General features: G+C 40.2%; 1 protein-coding gene across 1 annotated transcript; it reads left to right on the forward strand.

The window, feature by feature from the left end:
* The first annotated feature begins 119 nt into the window (after positions 1-119).
* tmem209 (transmembrane protein 209) lies at positions 120-16307 on the forward strand. Its single transcript, XM_063006482.1, has 15 exons — positions 120-295; positions 5442-5592; positions 5681-5739; positions 5880-6011; positions 8021-8247; positions 9117-9321; positions 9410-9585; positions 10389-10460; positions 12650-12746; positions 12838-12963; positions 13138-13235; positions 13789-13903; positions 15113-15210; positions 15299-15372; positions 15490-16307. The coding sequence occupies exons 2-15, from the start codon at positions 5450-5452 to the stop codon at positions 15542-15544; spliced, it is 1677 nt and encodes a 558-aa protein (XP_062862552.1). The 5' UTR covers positions 120-295; positions 5442-5449; the 3' UTR covers positions 15545-16307.
* The last annotated feature ends 1428 nt before the right edge of the window (positions 16308-17735 follow it).

The raw sequence follows: 17735 nt of genomic DNA on the forward strand, positions 1-17735 counted from the left end.
AACTAGGGGATAACGTAATTGCTCCTATACCCTATCTAGTGCACTTTATTTCAAAACAGTTAACAGTTGGAATACAGCTCAGTTCTCATGCTGCATAGCTTGGCGCCTAGACGATAAAGTATACATTTTAAGCGATTAATTATGTCTTCCCGATAACTTCATACACTAGCAAAAGTTTTATATACTTTACTAAACTGTTGTTTAAAAGATAACAGGTTTTGTTTAATGGTTTATATACATTTCAGTAAGTAGTTTAAAGGTTTGCTAGCCGCTGGTGAGCTGCATGCTAAGGAAGGTGAGTAGAACTAATAGAAAATAACGTTACGCCTCTCTGTTATTTAATAATAGCATATTAGCAACTAAGCACTGTATTTATATAAAATAAATAGTTTTTAAAGAGTGGGTATGCTTTGGTGTAAATGGTTAGATATGAACAGGTTTGATTGGCGTGTAAACCGTTTTTGGCGATTGGCGAGTTTTAATGTAGAAATTGTCAGCAAACACACTGTAATGTAAATTGTGTAATTTATTTAGTTATTTACTGCTTGCTGGTAAAAGCACTTTTATTCGCTGTTCTCATTCTTAAACGTTTAACGTTTTCTTTCATACATTTTCGTTTACATTTGAAATTGTCCCATACAATCGTATTCATGTAATGTTGGTTTGAATTCCAACTGTCACTTCTCACACGAGCTCTCTCGTGTCGCGTGGCCTCAGTTTGTCGGCGTGGGTTTTCTAGTTCATTTCGCCCTAATAAACACATTCAGAGGGTGGATTGGCAGCTCTGAAGTACGAGTAAAGTGTTTGTTGAGCCGGCGTTAGACTGTGCTGTTGCAGCCAGAATCGCTCCTCGTAATAATTTTCCTTGGCGGTGATGATCAATGTAATCAGTTGTAGAGAATGAATAGAATAGAATGCCTTTATTTGTCATATATACATATACAGTAGACCCTTGACTTACCAATTTAATTGGTTCCAAGGGGCTGTTCTTAAATCAAAATGTTCGTTAGTTAAACCTGTTTTTCCCATAAGAAATAATGTAAATAGAATTAATCTGTGCCCTTACCTAACCTCTCTAATGTCTTAAATGGTCTTTTTTTGTTATAAATACAAGTATATTTCCCTTAAATCTTAAATTATAGAATAGACATTCCTGTAATAAACAATAATAAACAACAATACACAGTAGTACCGTACTGTACATAAAAACACACCACATTTCAGTACAGTACGTGTGCTGTACCATACACCATCATAAATTTCCTTCTTTTTTTATCAAATGTATCTACCAGAAACAACAATAACTCATATTTCTCTATTATTTCCTTCTTTATTTCAGTAGTGTTGTATTTTGTAGGTGTAACTGCACGAAAGAAAGAATACTTTACTGAGCCGACTTCCTTCTTCTCTCTCACTCACTGTCCCCTCTGTCTGATACACAGTGACACCTACTGGCAGGAGTAATTATACAACAACAAATAGTGATTATTATTTTTATTTTTTTTTCATTTTCTCAACACTGCGCTTTTTCTGCACCTTCTTTGGGGACATTTTAATATTGAATTTTACAAAATATAAAGAAAACACTGGAAAAACACAGTCCGCTGTCCGAATGTTCGCTCACTGTATATATATATATATATATATATATATATATATATATATATATATAAATAGAGAGCGAGAGACAGTTGGAGTCCACTTGTTCGTGATGTCACGTGTTTTGCACATTTCTGTTCGTAATCCGAAATTTGTTTGTACGTTAAGTAGAACACGATCGTTTGTAACCCAAAATGTTTGTATGGTAAACCGTTCGTAACTCAAGGGTCTACTGTACAGGTGTACAGTACAATTCTTGTATCCTAGCTTATTTTGGAAGCTGGGGTCAAAGCAGAGAGCGTTAAAGGCCTTGCTCAAGGGCCCAACAGTGGCTGCATGGCAGAGCTGGCATCTGAACATTCAACCTTTCAGTTGATAGCCCAAAGCTCTACCCAGTAGGCTACCACTGTCCCTTATAATTAGAATATAGTACCTCTATACCTGGGCACGGTGGCTAAGTGGGTAGCACTGGCACCTCACAGCAAGAAGGTCCTGGGTTCGATCCCCAGGTAGGGCGGTCCGGGTCCTTTCTGTGTGGAGTTTGGAGTTTCCCCGTGTCCGCGTGGGTTTCCTCCGGGTGCTCCGGTTTCCTCCCACAGTCCAAAGACATGCAAGTGAGGTGAATTAGAGATACTAAATTGTCCAAGACTGTGTTTGATATAAATTTGTGAGAACTGATGAATCTTGTGTAATGAGTAACTACCCTTCCTGTCATGAATGTAACAAAAGTGTAAAACATGACTTAAAAAATCCTAATAAACAAACAAACCTCTATACCTGCACATATATAATTATGTCTTACACAGCTTGTATCTCTAACTGCATATTTTAGGTTAAATTATATTGTGTGTACATTTTTGTATTTTTTGTACTTTTTTCAAATGTGTGTGTGTACCATTTTGCATTTAATGTGTACTTACTTACTAAAAGGGACTGTGCACCTAAGATTTTTACTCATCTTTACATTTGTGTTAATGTAACGTGACAGTAAAAATGATTTGATTCGGTCTGAAAGCACACAATGACATGCTTTTTGATTGAAAAAAAAGTTCAGTGTCAGAATTTCTGGAGCAAAATCTCACAATGTGACCGCTGCCATGTGGCTAGTCTAAAATCCACCAACAGAAGGACAACAATGGATGATAATTTTTTATGTTTACGAAATACCTGAATTGTTTAAACAACCTATCAGAATCAGAAGTATGTGGATACACACAAGGAATTTGGTTCCGGCTGATGGTATCTCTAGTATAAATACAGTATACAAGCAATGTACAAGTTGCAGACAATGCACAAGAACATGAAACATGATTGAAAATACTTACTAAATGACTTACATTAATCAACACACATATTAGCCTGACTCTTCACACAACACTATTGCAGTTAATAGATGGGAAAAGTTTATTTCTAACTTAAATGTCTATTCCATTCTGTTCACTTTCACCCAGCAACAATCAGCTCCATAAGTTGGCATAACATTTCCACTATTGTACATGTGGTTTTGTGATTGATGACATGAAATGACAGTGTATTGGCAGGTTTATTGTCTAAGAATTGACCAAGAGTACACATGAGATGACAGTGTGCAAGGTAAAATGTAACATGGGACAGTGGTAGCCTAGTGGGTAGAGCTTTGGGCTATCAACTTGAGCAAGGCCCTTAACTCTCTCTGCTCCAGGGGCGCGTACGATAGCTGACCCTGCACTCTGACCCCAGCTTTCAAACAAGCTGGGATACACAAAGAAAGAATTTCGTTGTACTGTACACCTGTATATGTACAGTGTATCACAAAAGTGAGTACACCCCTCACATTTCTGCAAATATTTTATTATATCTTTTCATGGGACAACACTATAGACATGAAACTTGGATATAACTTAGAGTAGTCAGTGTACAACTTGTATAGCAGTGTAGATTTACTGTCTTCTGAAAATAACTCAACACACAGCCATTAATGTCTAAATGGCTGGCAACATAAGTGAGTACACCCCACAGTGAACATGTCCAAATTGTGCCCAAAGTGTCAATATTTTGTGTGACCACCATTATTATCCAGCACTGCCTTAACCCTCCTGGGCATGGAATTCACCAGAGCTGCACAGGTTGCTACTGGAATCCTCTTCCACTCCTCCATGATGACATCACGGAGCTGGTGGATGTTAGACACCTTGAATTCCTCCACCTTCCACTTGAGGATGCGCCACAGGTGCTCAATTGGGTTTAGTCCATCACCTTTACCTTCAGCTTCCTCAGCAAGGCAGTTGTCATCTTGGAGGTTGTGTTTGGGGTCGTTATCCTGTTGGAAAACAGTTTTCGAAGGGAGGGGATCATGCTCTGTTTCAGAATGTCACAGTACATGTTGGAATTCATGTTTCCCTCAATGAACTGCAGTTCCCCAGTGCCAGCAACACTCATGCAGCCCCAGACCATGATGCTACCACCACCATGCTTGACTGTAGGCAAGATACAGTTGTCTTGGTACTTCTCACCAGGGCGCCGCCACACATGCTGGACACCATCTGAGCCAAACAAGTTTATCTTGGTCTCGTCAGACCACAGGGCATTCCAGTAATCCATGTTCTTGGACTGCTTGTCTTCATCAAACTGTTTGCGGGCTTTCTTGTGCGTCAGCTTCCTTCTGGGATGACGACCATGCAGACCGAGTTGATGCAGTGTGCGGCGTATGGTCTGAGCACTGACAGGCTGACCTCCCACGTCTTCAACCTCTGCAGCAATACTGGCAGCACTCATGTGTCTATTTTTTAAAGCCAACCTCTGGATATGACGCCGAACACGTGGACACAACTTCTTTGGTCGACCCTGGCGAAGCCTGTTCCGAGTGGAACCTCTCCTGGAAAACCGCTGTATGACCTTGGCCACCATGCTGTAGCTCAGTTTCAGGGTGTTAGCAATCTTCTTATAGCCCAGGCCATCTTTGTGGAGACCAACAATTCTATTTCTCACATCCTCAGAGAGTTCTTTGCCATAAGGGGCCATGTTGAATATCCAGTGGCCAGTATGAGAGAATTGTACCCAAAACACCAAATTTAACAGCGCTGCTCCCCATTCACACCTGGGACCTTGACACATGACACCAGGGAGGGACAACGACACATTTGGGCACAATTTGGACATGTTCACTGTGGGGTGAACTCACTTATGTTGCCAGCTATTTAGACATTAATGGCTGTGTGTTGAGTTATTTTCAGAAGACAGTAAATCTACACTGCTATACAAGCTGTACACTGACTACTCTAAGTTATATCCAAGTTTCATGTCTATAGTGTTGTCCCATGAAAAGATATAATGAAATATTTGCAGAAATGTGAGGGGTGTACTCACTTTTGTGATACACTGTATATATGACAAATAAAGGCATTCTGTCTATTTTTGAAATATACTTCTATCTCATATAGTGTGACAGGTAATGAGCTATAAAACCACTAAAATTCGACTAATTGTGAGTAAAGCCTCAGTTCTGTAAAATGTTTTATAAGATTATTATAGAGGCTACATTTAGTTTTCTATACATACTTATGTGTTAAATACAGCATGTATACAAAAACTGAACAGATCAGAAAGGGATAGATTTTTTTTCATGACTCATTTTTCTCCCAGCTCTGAATGCCATATTAATTATTGATTTGGATATGATGATGATAGTTTATGGTAGGAATGAAGTTCATCAAATAGTCTGAAACATGGTTATTTAGACCATGAAGTGTCATATCCACCTGCTGTCTCACCTAACACAAAATTATAAGTACATGTTAAATATTGTTTTTCTTTTACCTCTGAAAATGTAAACATTTTTAATACATTTACTTTTGTCCAAACAGCATAAATCATGCAGACAGTGACTCCACCTAGAGAAGGTATGACCCTAATCGACAAGACCATGAAGATGAGGCGAGAGGAGCAGGAGCGCCAGGTTCTCCTAGCCTGGGCGGTTCTCAATATTTCTCTGGCTGGCATGATTTATACTGAAATGTAAGGGATTTTGCAAATATCTGATATTAAATTATTAAAAATGCAACATTTTTATTACTAAACATGTACCACCATTGATATGTTTCAGGTCAGGAAAGCTGCTGAGTAGATACTACAATATTACCTACTGGCCTATCTGGTACATTGGTAGGTAAAGTTGCACAAAACCAATTTTCCCAGATATGATGATTTGATATGAAGAATGATCAATGCCATGCTGTTGTTTAAGTCTGTAGGCTTTGATTTGTAGTGTTTTTGTTTTATTCTTTTTTTGTTCTTTTTGACAGAACTCATCCTAGCCTCTCTGTTCAGCCTTAATGCTGTGTTTGATTTTTGGAAGTACTTCAAGTATACCATGGCCCCTTCGACCATCTTCGTCTCTCCTGAACAGCATCGACTTCTCGGCCTACACAACTCAGGTGATTGTGGTTGCCAAATGTTAATTTCATGGGTGGAAAAAGTTGAAAGCTCATTCACTCACTCACTTTCTTAACCGCTTTTCAAGTTAGGGTCGTGGGGGGGGGGGGGGGGGGGGGTTGCTGGAGCCTATCCCAGCTTTTCAGTGGGCGCAAGGCACACAGTAACACCCTGGACGGGGCGCCAGTCCACTGCAGGCCAGACACACATACACACACCCATTCACCTATAGGGCAATTCAGTATCTCCAATTAACCTGACTGCATGTTTTTGGACTGTGGGAGGAAACCGGAGCTCCCGGAGGAAACCCATTCAGACACAGGGAGAACATGCAAACTCCGCACAGAATGGAAAAAAGGCCGCCCCGCCTGGGGATTGAACCCAGGACCTTCTTGCTGTGAGGCGACAGTGCTACCCACCGAGCCACCATGCCGCCCTAAATTTAAAAGCTTGTAGTTTTATTTTATTTAGTTTAGTTATTGTTTCTATTTCAGTGACTTCATACAAAATTTCCAAATCAGATGTATAGAGTTGCAATGGAAATATTCAACCCCCTTATCCTAAAGGGTATTATGAAGTGAATAAAATAAAAAATAAAAAATCTGAATTAAGAAGTCTCAGTAAAGAGAGAGTATTTATTGATACATATGAGCAGTTAAACATAACTTTACATGATTTTGGATTTTGATTTTGAAATTTTTCCTGACAAATGTCCATGTGCACTATTATTCAACCCCCCCAAGAAGGGGTTGTTTTTTCGGGGTGGCATAGAGCCTTTGTTCAATCAAACGGAAATCTTAATGCTTCAGCATACCAAGGCATTTTAAACAATTGTGTTCTTCAAACTTTGTGGAAACAGTTAGGAGAAGGCCCTTTTCTGCTCCAGCATGACTGTGCCACAATGCACAAAGCAAGATCCAGAAAGGCATGGTTAGGGAGTTTTGGAAGAACTCGACTGGGCCACACAGAGCCCTGATCTCAACCTTATCAAACACCTTTAGGATGAACTTGAACGGAAATTGTGAGCCAGACCCTCTCGTCCAATATCAGTGTCTGACCTCACAAATGCTCTTCTAGATGAATGGGCAAACATTTCTACACTAGGGATGTAAGGATACACACTACCCACGATGAGATTCACAATACTGGGTTCATGATATGATTTTTTTTTCCCTATTTTTTTTTTTAAACTGAAATTGAAGACAAATTATGACAGTTTCCTTTTTTATTTATCTTAAAAAATAAAATAAAATACTGTATTTGTGATTATCTTTTATTTATCTAAATAATGAATGCCCATTTATTTCTGAGGTAGGTACAAACTATGCAAAAAAATTTGAATTAAGCCCAATTTGGCTGAAAAAACCCAAATTTGCCAACCGGGTGTATAGCGCCAGTGACGTCAACCAGGTGAAGTGTATAGCGCCAGTGCCCTCTGCTGCTTAAAGTGAATATCGATTCATTTTACATGTCAAATCAATTTGAATTGTGGAATTTTTGAATCTGTTATTAACTAACTGTATTGTGGTGCATCGTTACATCCCTATTCTACACACATTCCAAGATCTTGTAAAAAGCATTCCTAGATGAGTAGAGGCTGTTATAGCTTCAAAAGGGGGGGGACCAGCTGCGTTAATGTCTATGAATTTAGAATGGGATGCAATGGACATACTTTGTTTCACACATTCTCACCTGATAAAGGGGAAGGAGGCCCCACACTGTGGAGCCTGCCAAGCTTCAATTACCATAAAACTCATGTAGTGTCCTACATATCAGAGGGAAAGACAGTGATTATCCATAACCAAAACAATGAAAGACAAAGCTGAAACAGAACTCGATACACATGTGAAGTTGTAGACCACCTGACGAACGCAAAGAATTCACGCTCAAACCTGACCAGCTGTGAATGTAACTTATTAGAGTAAACATTGTGTTTAAATTTAAATAAATAATTAAATAATAAATGCATATTGAGCAGTAGAAAACTAAATCCTATATGTTGGACTTGCAGGCATTCAGCCCTCACCGCCTCAAAAGCCAGAGAAGAAGGAGGCTCCAGTGTCTACCCAGTCTCCCCCACTGCAAGGACAGAATGTTCTCAGTTTCAGCCCTGCTCGGCCTCCAAGCAACAGCCCAAAGTTCTCTCCCAGCTGTGTGCCTGGGTACAGTCCATCTTTAAGTAACCCTTCTTCACCAGCCAGTGGTGGACCCTTCTCACCTTCTGTGGCCTTTGGCAAGGTTTGTGCATACATCAAAATAATAAAGCAGGCTGAATGCATATGAGATTTTGTAATATCCAAGAACAGAAGTAGCTTTAATTGGCAATACAATTTTCCACCAATGGTGAGGCCACCATTTTTAAACATAGAGGAATATGCACTAGAGAAATACACCGATCAGGCATAACATTATGATCACCTTCCTAATATTGTGTTGGTCCCCTTTTTGCTGCCCCATACTCAACAGACTGTGATGCACTGTGTATTCTGACACCTTTCTGTCAGAACCAGCATTAACTTCTTCAGCAATTTGAGCTACAGTAGCTCGTTTGTTGGACCACATGGGCCAGCTCCCCACGTGCATCAGTGAGCCTTGGCCGCCCATGACCCTGTCGCCATGGACCACTTTTGATAGGTACTGACCACTGCAGACCGGAAACACCCCACAAGAGCTGCAGTTTTGGAGATGCTCTGACCCTGTCGTCTAGCCATCACGATTTGGCCCTTGTCAAACTCACTCAAATCCTTACGCTTACCCATTTTTCTTGTTTCTAACACATCAACTTTGAGGATAAAATGTTCACTTGCTGTCTAATATATCCCACCCACTAACAGGTGCCGTGATGAAGAGATAATCAGTGTTATTCACTTCACCTGTCAGTGGTCATAATGTTATGTCGGTGTATATGCACTGATTAAGGAATGCATATAGTGTAGTCTTCCACATGTGCTTACATAAGATCTCTGTCTGCAGTCAGACTATCAGTTACCTCTGCATTAGATCATTTAAATGTTTCCAATAAGCAAACTAGTATGCACAAAATAAATTCTGTTTGCTATTTTTTGTCAGTAGAATCTCTCGAAAGATTTAACAATGTGTATTTTTAGGTGCTAAACTACAGTCAGTCTTCCAATTCCTCCCCATACCCAAGCAGTCTGGGCCCAGCTGAAGGCACAAGTCTGCGAGCACGGTACCGCACCTCGCCCTCTGTCTTCAGCTCTCCAGGAGGAAAGGAGGACTACATGGATGATCTCAAATCTCTGGAAAAATTTCTTCGCTTGGAGGAAGAGAAGAACCACCGTAGTCACCTTGGTAAGATCCACATCTTGTCATGATGGATGTTACTGTTATCATACTGCTAGTCTGACTGTGCTAAATATTTTTGTTCTCACTTCATCAGGAAGTCCTGAGGCTACGTCTCCGTCCCACAGTCCAACTTTCTGGAATTATAGCCGCTCGGTGGGCGATTATGCTCAGAGTCTGAGGAAGTTCCAGTACCAGCCAGCCTGTCGCTCACAGGCTCCCTCTGCCCACAAAGACGAAACTGAGCTGGGATCCAAGCAAGCTGCTGAGGAGGCAAGATTAGTTTGTGTTTAACCTGCAAAGGTCCGCTGTAAATGTGTACAGATGTCTTTTGACTTTATATTAATATGACTTGATATGAGACAAAACATTAGGACTAATTGCCGTATATACCAACAAAACAGCCCTGACCCTTTGAGACATGGGCTCCAAGAAACATCTTAAAGAAGGCCTGTGGTATCTGGTACCAGGACATTACCAGCAGGTCCTTTTGTGCGTTGCAAGGTATATCACTCTACAATGCAGCTCTTCCATGGTTAAATAATGCTAGTGTACCCGGCAGGCCACATGATCTTGGAGAAAACAGGATTCCGTTCCATTGCCTTTATGCCCATTGTAGTTGCTTTCGTCAGTGGACAGAAGTTGGCATGGGCATTTTGACTGGCCCATGACTATGCAGCCTCACACACAGAAAGGTTTGTGTATTACGGCATTCACCTCATCACCAGTTTCGAAATTTTAAGCTACTGAGCCACAATAGCCCCTCTGTCGGTGTGTACCAGACTCAATAGCCTTTATGTCCTCTGATTGTGGCTTGGCCCTCCTCAGACCACTGTCAGCATGTACTTACCACAGCACAATGTTTTGAAGATACTTACGTCTGTCTGGCCATAATGATCAGGTCTTTATGCTGATCATATCTGCTAAATTTGTACTGTGAGTAACTACCATCAGCTCAACATTTTAATATTTCCCTGACCATGACATGCACAGTAAATCAACTGATGTAAAGAAAGAGCACCACAATTTGTCTTATTTTAAAGGCTTCAGTGACCTTTTTGTCCTTTTTTTTTTAGGTGTGGGCACGTATCACAACCAGTTGTTTAGTTACTGACAACATTGATAGCTGGACTGCCAAACTGAGAAATGTAAGTTTTGTTTTTTGTCTGTTGTTGACTGCTGCTGCTGTTCTACTCACTTAAAAACGTTAAAAAGTTTCTGAGCTGGCAGGGGTAGCGTAGCGTTCAATTCAAAGTGCAGTTTCTATTTAAATGAAAATTTCAAGACAGTATGTTTGCCCATTATTATGGGTAACACAATAATTAAGGTATTTACTGTATAAGAAACCACTGATTTATTATTATTATTATTATTGGGGTGCTTGGGTGGTGCAGAGGTAAAGTACGCTAGCCCACTACTACTGAGATCCAGGGTTTAAATCTCAGCAGTGCTGTCGGCGGGTCGGGCTTCTGGGGGAAGGGGTTGCCGAAAGAGCCTAGCCATCTCAACGCTGGTCCCAAGCCCAGATAGAAATAGAAGGGTTACGCCAGGAAGGTCATCCAGTGTATAACTATGCCATGTCAGGTATACAGACCAAGTCTGCAGTAGCGACCACTATATATAGGAGCAGTCAAAAGAAAACATATACAGTGTATCACAAAAGTGAGTACACCCCTAACATTTCTGCAGATATTTAAGTATATCTTTTCATGGGACAACACTGACAAAATGACACTTTGACACAATGAAAAGTAGTCTGTGTGCAGCTTATATAACAGTGTAAATTTATTCTTCCCTCAAAATAACTCAATATACAGCCATTAATGTCTAAACCACCGGCAACAAAAGTGAGTACACCCCTAAGAGACTACACCCCTAAATGTCCAAATTGAGCACTGCTTGTCATTTTCCCTCCAAAATGTCATGTGATTTGTTAGTGTTACTAGGTCTCAGGTGTGCATAGGGAGCAGGTGTGTTCAATTTAGTAGTACAGCTCTCACACTCTCTCATACTGGTCACTGAAAGTTCCAACATGGCACCTCATGGCAAAGAACTCTCTGAGGAGCTTAAAAGACGAATTGTTGCGCTACATGAAGATGGCCAAGGCTACAAGAAGATTGCCAACACCCTGAAACTGAGCTGCAGCACAGTGGCCAAGATCATCCAGCGTTTTAAAAGAGCAGGGTCCACTCAGAACAGACCTCGCGTTGGTCGTCCAAAGAAGCTGAGTGCACGTGCTCAGCGTCACATCCAACCGCTGTCTTTGAAAGATAGGCGCAGGAGTGCTGTCAGCATTGCTGCAGAGATTGAAAAGGTGGGGGGTCAGCCTGTCAGTGCTCAGACCATACGCCGCACACTACATCAAATTGGTCTGCATGGCTGTCACCCCAGAAGGAAGCCTCTTCTGAAGTCTCTACACAAGAAAGCCCGCAAACAGTTTACTGAAGACATGTCAACAAAGGACATGGATTACTGGAACCATGTCCTATGGTCTGATGAGACCAAGATTAATTTGTTTGGTTCAGATGGTCTCAAGCATGTGTGGCGGCAATCAGGTGAGGAGTACAAAGATAAGTGTGTCATGCCTACAGTCAAGCATGGTGGTGGGAATGCCATGGTCTGGGGCTGCATGAGTGCAGCAGGTGTTGGGGAGTTACATTTCATTGAGGGACACATGAACTCCAATATGTACTGTGAAATACTGAAGCAGAGCATGATCCCCTCCCTCCGGAAACTGGGTCGCAGGGCAGTGTTCCAGCATGATAATGACCCCAAACACACCTCTAAGACGACCACTGCTTTATTGAAGAGGCTGAGGGTAAAGGTGATGGACTGGTCAAGCATGTCTCCAGACCTAAACCCAATAGAACATATTTGGGGCATCCTCAAACGGAAGGTGGAGGAGCGCAAAGTCTCGAATATCCGCCAGCTCCGTGATGTCGTCATGGAGGAGTGGAAAAGCATTCCAGTGGCAACCTGTGAAGCTCTGGTAAACTCCATGCCCAGGAGAGTTAAGGCAGTTCTGGGAAATAATGGTGGCCACACAAAATATTGACACTTCAGGAACTTTCACTAAGGGGTGTACTCACTTTTGTTGTCAGTGGTTTAGACATTAATGGCTGTATATTGAGTTATTTTGAGGGAAGAATAAATTTACACTGTTATATAAGCTGCACACAGACTACTTTTCATTGTGTCAAAGTGTCATTTTGTCAGTGTTGTCCCATGAAAAGATATACTTAAATATCTGCAGAAATGTGAGGGGTGTACTCACTTTTGTGATACACTGTATTTATAATTATTATATACTTTGTATTTTCTATTTTTACATGTGCAGTGGATAAATGACACCATTCTGGTTCATCTGGTAAAAGAAATAGACTCGATCAATAGCCAACTCAGAAGAATGGGCTGCCCAGAGCTGCAGATAGGAGGTATCTGCTCTCGTACAGCAATAATCATCAGTCTGTTTGATTAGATCTGTCATGTTTGATAATATTTTATTTTCTCCTTCTTTGTTTCCAGAATCGAGTATCAGCAGTCTCAAACAGGCTGCTGTAGCCAAAGCCTTAGCCATCCCCACCCTCAATACCATAGTGCAGTATCTGGATATCAGCCCCAACCAGGAGTATCTGGTAGAGAGAATCAGAGGTGATTAAGACTTTACGACCTTAGTGTGGTTGAACAAACTTTAACAAATAGCTTGTTTCTAAGCAGTAGTTTATACCAATCCTAGAATAATAAAGCCCTGTATTAATGTTATGATGTGATTTAATTGATTGTGACTGGTACAGCTGTAATTCTGTTAATACTTTATTGCTGCAGAATTGGCCCACAGCGGCTGCATGAGCTCCTTTCGCTGGAATGGAGGGGGAAACCTGAAGAACCGAAAGTGGGATACAGACCTCCCAACTGACTCTGCTGTAGGTTTCAGTTTCTTGTTATGAATGAAGATTAAGTGATAAGTGAATAATAATGCTGTTTATTGGCATAAAGGCAAAATTAGCCATAACAAGATCATATTTTACAAAAACGTACCATACAAACTGCTGATCCAAATGGCCAAACAGTTCCAGTTTTGATTCATCACTCCATAGAACTGTATCCCAGAACTGAGGCCTATAGTACAGTACAGACAGTACGCCCAATAGAGTGTCTAGGAATGCTCAAGGTTTTAAAAATCTTATAACCATTTCATTTTTGGTGCAATGAAATGATCTGATCTCTCTCAGCTTTTTGTAACAGCTCATCAGTTCTCATCATGGCTGCACGACAGCTTATATAACACATTACAGCTAAAGCAAATTAAGGGTCGTTATTGTATTCCCAGTGGTTCAATCATGTTGTGACCCAACTTAACATCATACAGTCCAGCCAGGTTTAAGATCAGGAGTATTGTGTAGTGGGTTAAATATATGTGACGTAGCAGTGTTATGCTTTTAGTTCTGACATTGTATTTCTTTCTTCCCTTGACAGATCCTTATGCATATTCTGTGCACATACCTAGACTCCAGACTTCCTCCCCACCCAAAATACCCAGATGGCAAAACCTTCACGTCTCAGCATTTCATTCAAACGCCAAACAAACCAGGTAGACAAAAAAAAGTTTTGAACTCTACATTGAAATAGGAACATTAGTAAAGTGACCTGTAATACTCATCGTCAACAAATTCACAGCACTTGGCACATTACAGAATCATTTGTGCACCAAAATTACCACAAACCGCTCAATGTTTGGTGCTCATCACATTAACAATTAAATTAAAGTGTCACCCGTGTTTCAACAGCTTTTAATTCATAGCAGACATGCTTTGTCTTGACTAATGGATTACTTCTGACATTTTCTTTCAGCATAAGTTGGTAGTTTGGCTTTTTCCTCTGACCTTGACAAGAAGTCAGTATACTTTATGGTGATAGCCATCATAAAGCTCTATTTATGGACACAGAAAAGTCATCACCTGTAGTCAATCATAAGCACTAATTAGGAATTATTAGTCCATGTCACAGTATTTAACATTGACACTTTCTGTACTACCAGATTCACACTCTCAGTTTGACCCAGGATATTTAGTCTTTAGTCTTTAAAAAATAAACATATAAGGATTGGCCGCTCAGGAGGCGCAGCTGTAAAACACGCTAGCACACCAGAGCTAGGATTTCGAATACATCGTATCGAATCACAGCTCTGCCATCCGGCGCGGGCTGGGCTGCCATATGAACAATGATCGTTTAGTGTGGGATGAGCCGGACCAGGGTTCCTCATAACTGGAGCAATTACAACCTCTGCTAGCTGATTATTGGCACCTGCGCAGAGTTGGGGAATAATGCTGATCAGGGTGTGGCTCTCCATGCACAAGGCTGATCCCCATATGAACTCATCTCATGCAAATGAAAAGAGGCAGTCGATACTACACACGTGTCTGAGGGTGTGTCAGTTGCGAAGCTCCTCAGTCAGCAGTGGAGGGTTGTATCGGTAGAGGTGAAGCGTAACACAATCAAGGTAAATGGATACGACTAGATCAGGGGTGAAAATTTAGAAAAAAAGATTTAAGGATTGAAATTCATCCTTTGGATGAAGTGGCACAGGAGAAGTACATGCCATTTAAACCCTAGTATTTAGTGATGTCACAATGTCATAGATCTAATGTGAGCTTGCAGTGATTTTGGGAAGATGAACTGGGAAGGCATATCACTTCTTCTACATTCAACATCAGCTACAATGCACATATTATTTTTTCCCCATAATTTCATTGTAGATGTTTATTACAGTATTTTTAACCTTCTGTATGGTTTATAACAGATCCTACCAAAGAGAACCTCTTCTGCATCCACCATAGCAGCACCAACCCACCTCACTATCAGCTTGTGTATCAAGGCCACATCTACAGCCTTCCAAAGGTACAGTGTTTTCCCTCCTCATGCTTAAAATTACAAATATAAATCACTTTGATTTGTGTTGTTTTACTCACCATGCTGATGTTCACAGGGCAGAAATAACTTATTCCACACAGTCCTCATGTTCCTTTTCATCATTAAAACCAAGGAGTCCGGCATGCTGGGGTGAGTTCTGATTTCCTACCTTTTCCCCACACTGTCTGTTAAATACATTACATTGTATGTGCTCTGTAGTAGAGACAAAGACACAATGTTTAATTTTTTGTCTTTTTTTGTCCATAGGAGAGTCAACTTGGGTCTATCAGGGGTCAACATTCTCTGGATATTTGGAGATTAATATTGTCTTCCTCTAAAATGGTCACCCAGAGGGCTGTTTAGGATTTTGATTTAATATTATATATGTTTGCTCCTGACTTCATTACTTTGGGGAATCATGCACAGTGCTTTGATTCTTCACTGGAACAAGTTTGGTAAAACATCTAATTCACAGACTTTACCTCACATCTGCTCGGTTAGTTGAGTTTTCAGGGTCGGTTTTACATTTGCACCGACTCTGAAGCCAATACAGCCTACAGCAATAAGAGTCGCTGTAACGATACCATGTCTGAATGACTACAGTTTGTGTAAATTCTTTGCCAAAATATTTCTGGAATTAAATGGAACCTTAGCTGTAGTTTGCCAGACACTGGAATCTTTTTATGAGAAGAATGTATTTTTAACATGAACACTCTACATGCAAAAGTTGTAGCTTTGAAGTAAAAATTGGCCATAATGGCTATATTTTCACTGTAAATAATTTGCATGTTGTATATCTTTGATGTAAAGCTGTGGACTTTTTTGACTGATGTGTGAAGGGTGTATTTTTATATGTTTACTGTTAGCTGGTTGTTAGTGACTTGTTTGTAGGTTTCATTACATGTACAGTCTTTCCTCCATTGCTGTTTTATTCCCTCCTGTTATAGTAAGTGCTGTACATTTGTAACAATCCCCATCAGAATTGAAAACCAGAGTGCAAACAATATGCTTTCTAGTTAAAGGTATGCACGTTTAACACTTTTTGTTTGCCATCTTTAATAAATACGTGTACAGTACATTTTTTACTGCTGTTGTGCTGACTTGCATTTCTGTGCCACCTTTGTGTATTTGCTGCTGGTAAGAGTTTCTGTTATGTTTGGGATTAGTTATGGCAAATTACAATGATTGAATTTATGAAGTTCTTGTATGAGTGACTACTTCGGGAACTGAAATGCACATTTATTTGTTCAGTGAGGTGGTATCTTTAAGGTTTTTCACACCCATACTCATGTGGGTATGAAGGTGTTTGTTAGAAATGGTAATAGCCTATGCATTTGTTGACAAACTGGAGATCCTCTGGCCATCTTTGCTCATCAAAGACTCAACCTTTCCTGGATGCTGCTTTTGTACCAAACCATGATTACGATCACCTGTTGACATCACTTGTTTGGAATTGCATCATTATTTATTTTTTTCACCTCATTACTAGCCCTAAATTGCCCCGTCCCAACTTTTTTTGGAATGTCTTGCAGGTCTGGAATGGAGGTATATTAAATTAAATGAAGTTGAGCAGATAAAACATAAAATATCTCAGGTTCAAACTGTCCGCAATCAAATAAGTCAAAGTAAATGTAAGGAACACTGCATTTTTTATTTGCATTTTCCATACTGTCCCAACTCTGATTTGGTGTTGTATAAACCCCTAATTTTAGTGATGTCACAGAATGTCCTAAATCCATAGCCTATGCTACTTTGACTTTCGAGACGGAATGTTTGGAACCCAATAATGTCCTTTAATTTGCCCAAGCTGTGATGTGTATAAACACCACCCAGAGATTCAAGTGTTCAAGGTGTGTTCTAACCATGGTGAAAACTAAAGAGCTCTTACAGAAGCTGAGCAAGGAGATCATTTCATTGCATTAAAAGGTTAATAGGTATGAGAACATTTTTGTACATTTTTAGAGACACCATTTGTAGTATCATTTGAAAGTTCTTATGGAACTTATGGTGCAGCAGAAAAAAAGTATTCGGACTCCTGACCATAAGCTTATCCCTTTTTAAAAACAGATGGTATTAAAATAGTGAACTCTATGAGATCTTTCAGCTATAACAGCTAGCACTCTTCTGAAAATGCTTCTCACAAAATTTTGAAGTGTGTTTGTGGGAAATTTTTGCCCATTCAGTCAAGAGCATTTGTAGGGCTGGTCACTGATGTTGGTCAAGAATGCTTCAAGATCTTCCAATTTAATCCTAAGCTGTTCAGCTGGGTTGAGGTCAGGGTGCTGTGCAGGCCACTGGAGTAAAACCAAGCTTTACATTATGTCTTTATAGACTTTTCTTTGTGATGAAACAAGAGGGCCTTCTTTAAACGGTCACTGCAAAGTTGGAAATATATATTTTCCTTATATGATTTATGATTTATTACACCTGTTAGCACTTGTTGTGGCTGAAACACATGATTTCAAAAATTATTAGGGCTGTCCCAATATTTTTGTCTATATAGTTTACGTCCA

Source organism: Trichomycterus rosablanca, chromosome 1 (assembly GCF_030014385.1).
Source record: "Trichomycterus rosablanca isolate fTriRos1 chromosome 1, fTriRos1.hap1, whole genome shotgun sequence".
Classification (NCBI taxonomy): Eukaryota; Metazoa; Chordata; class Actinopteri; order Siluriformes; family Trichomycteridae; genus Trichomycterus; species Trichomycterus rosablanca.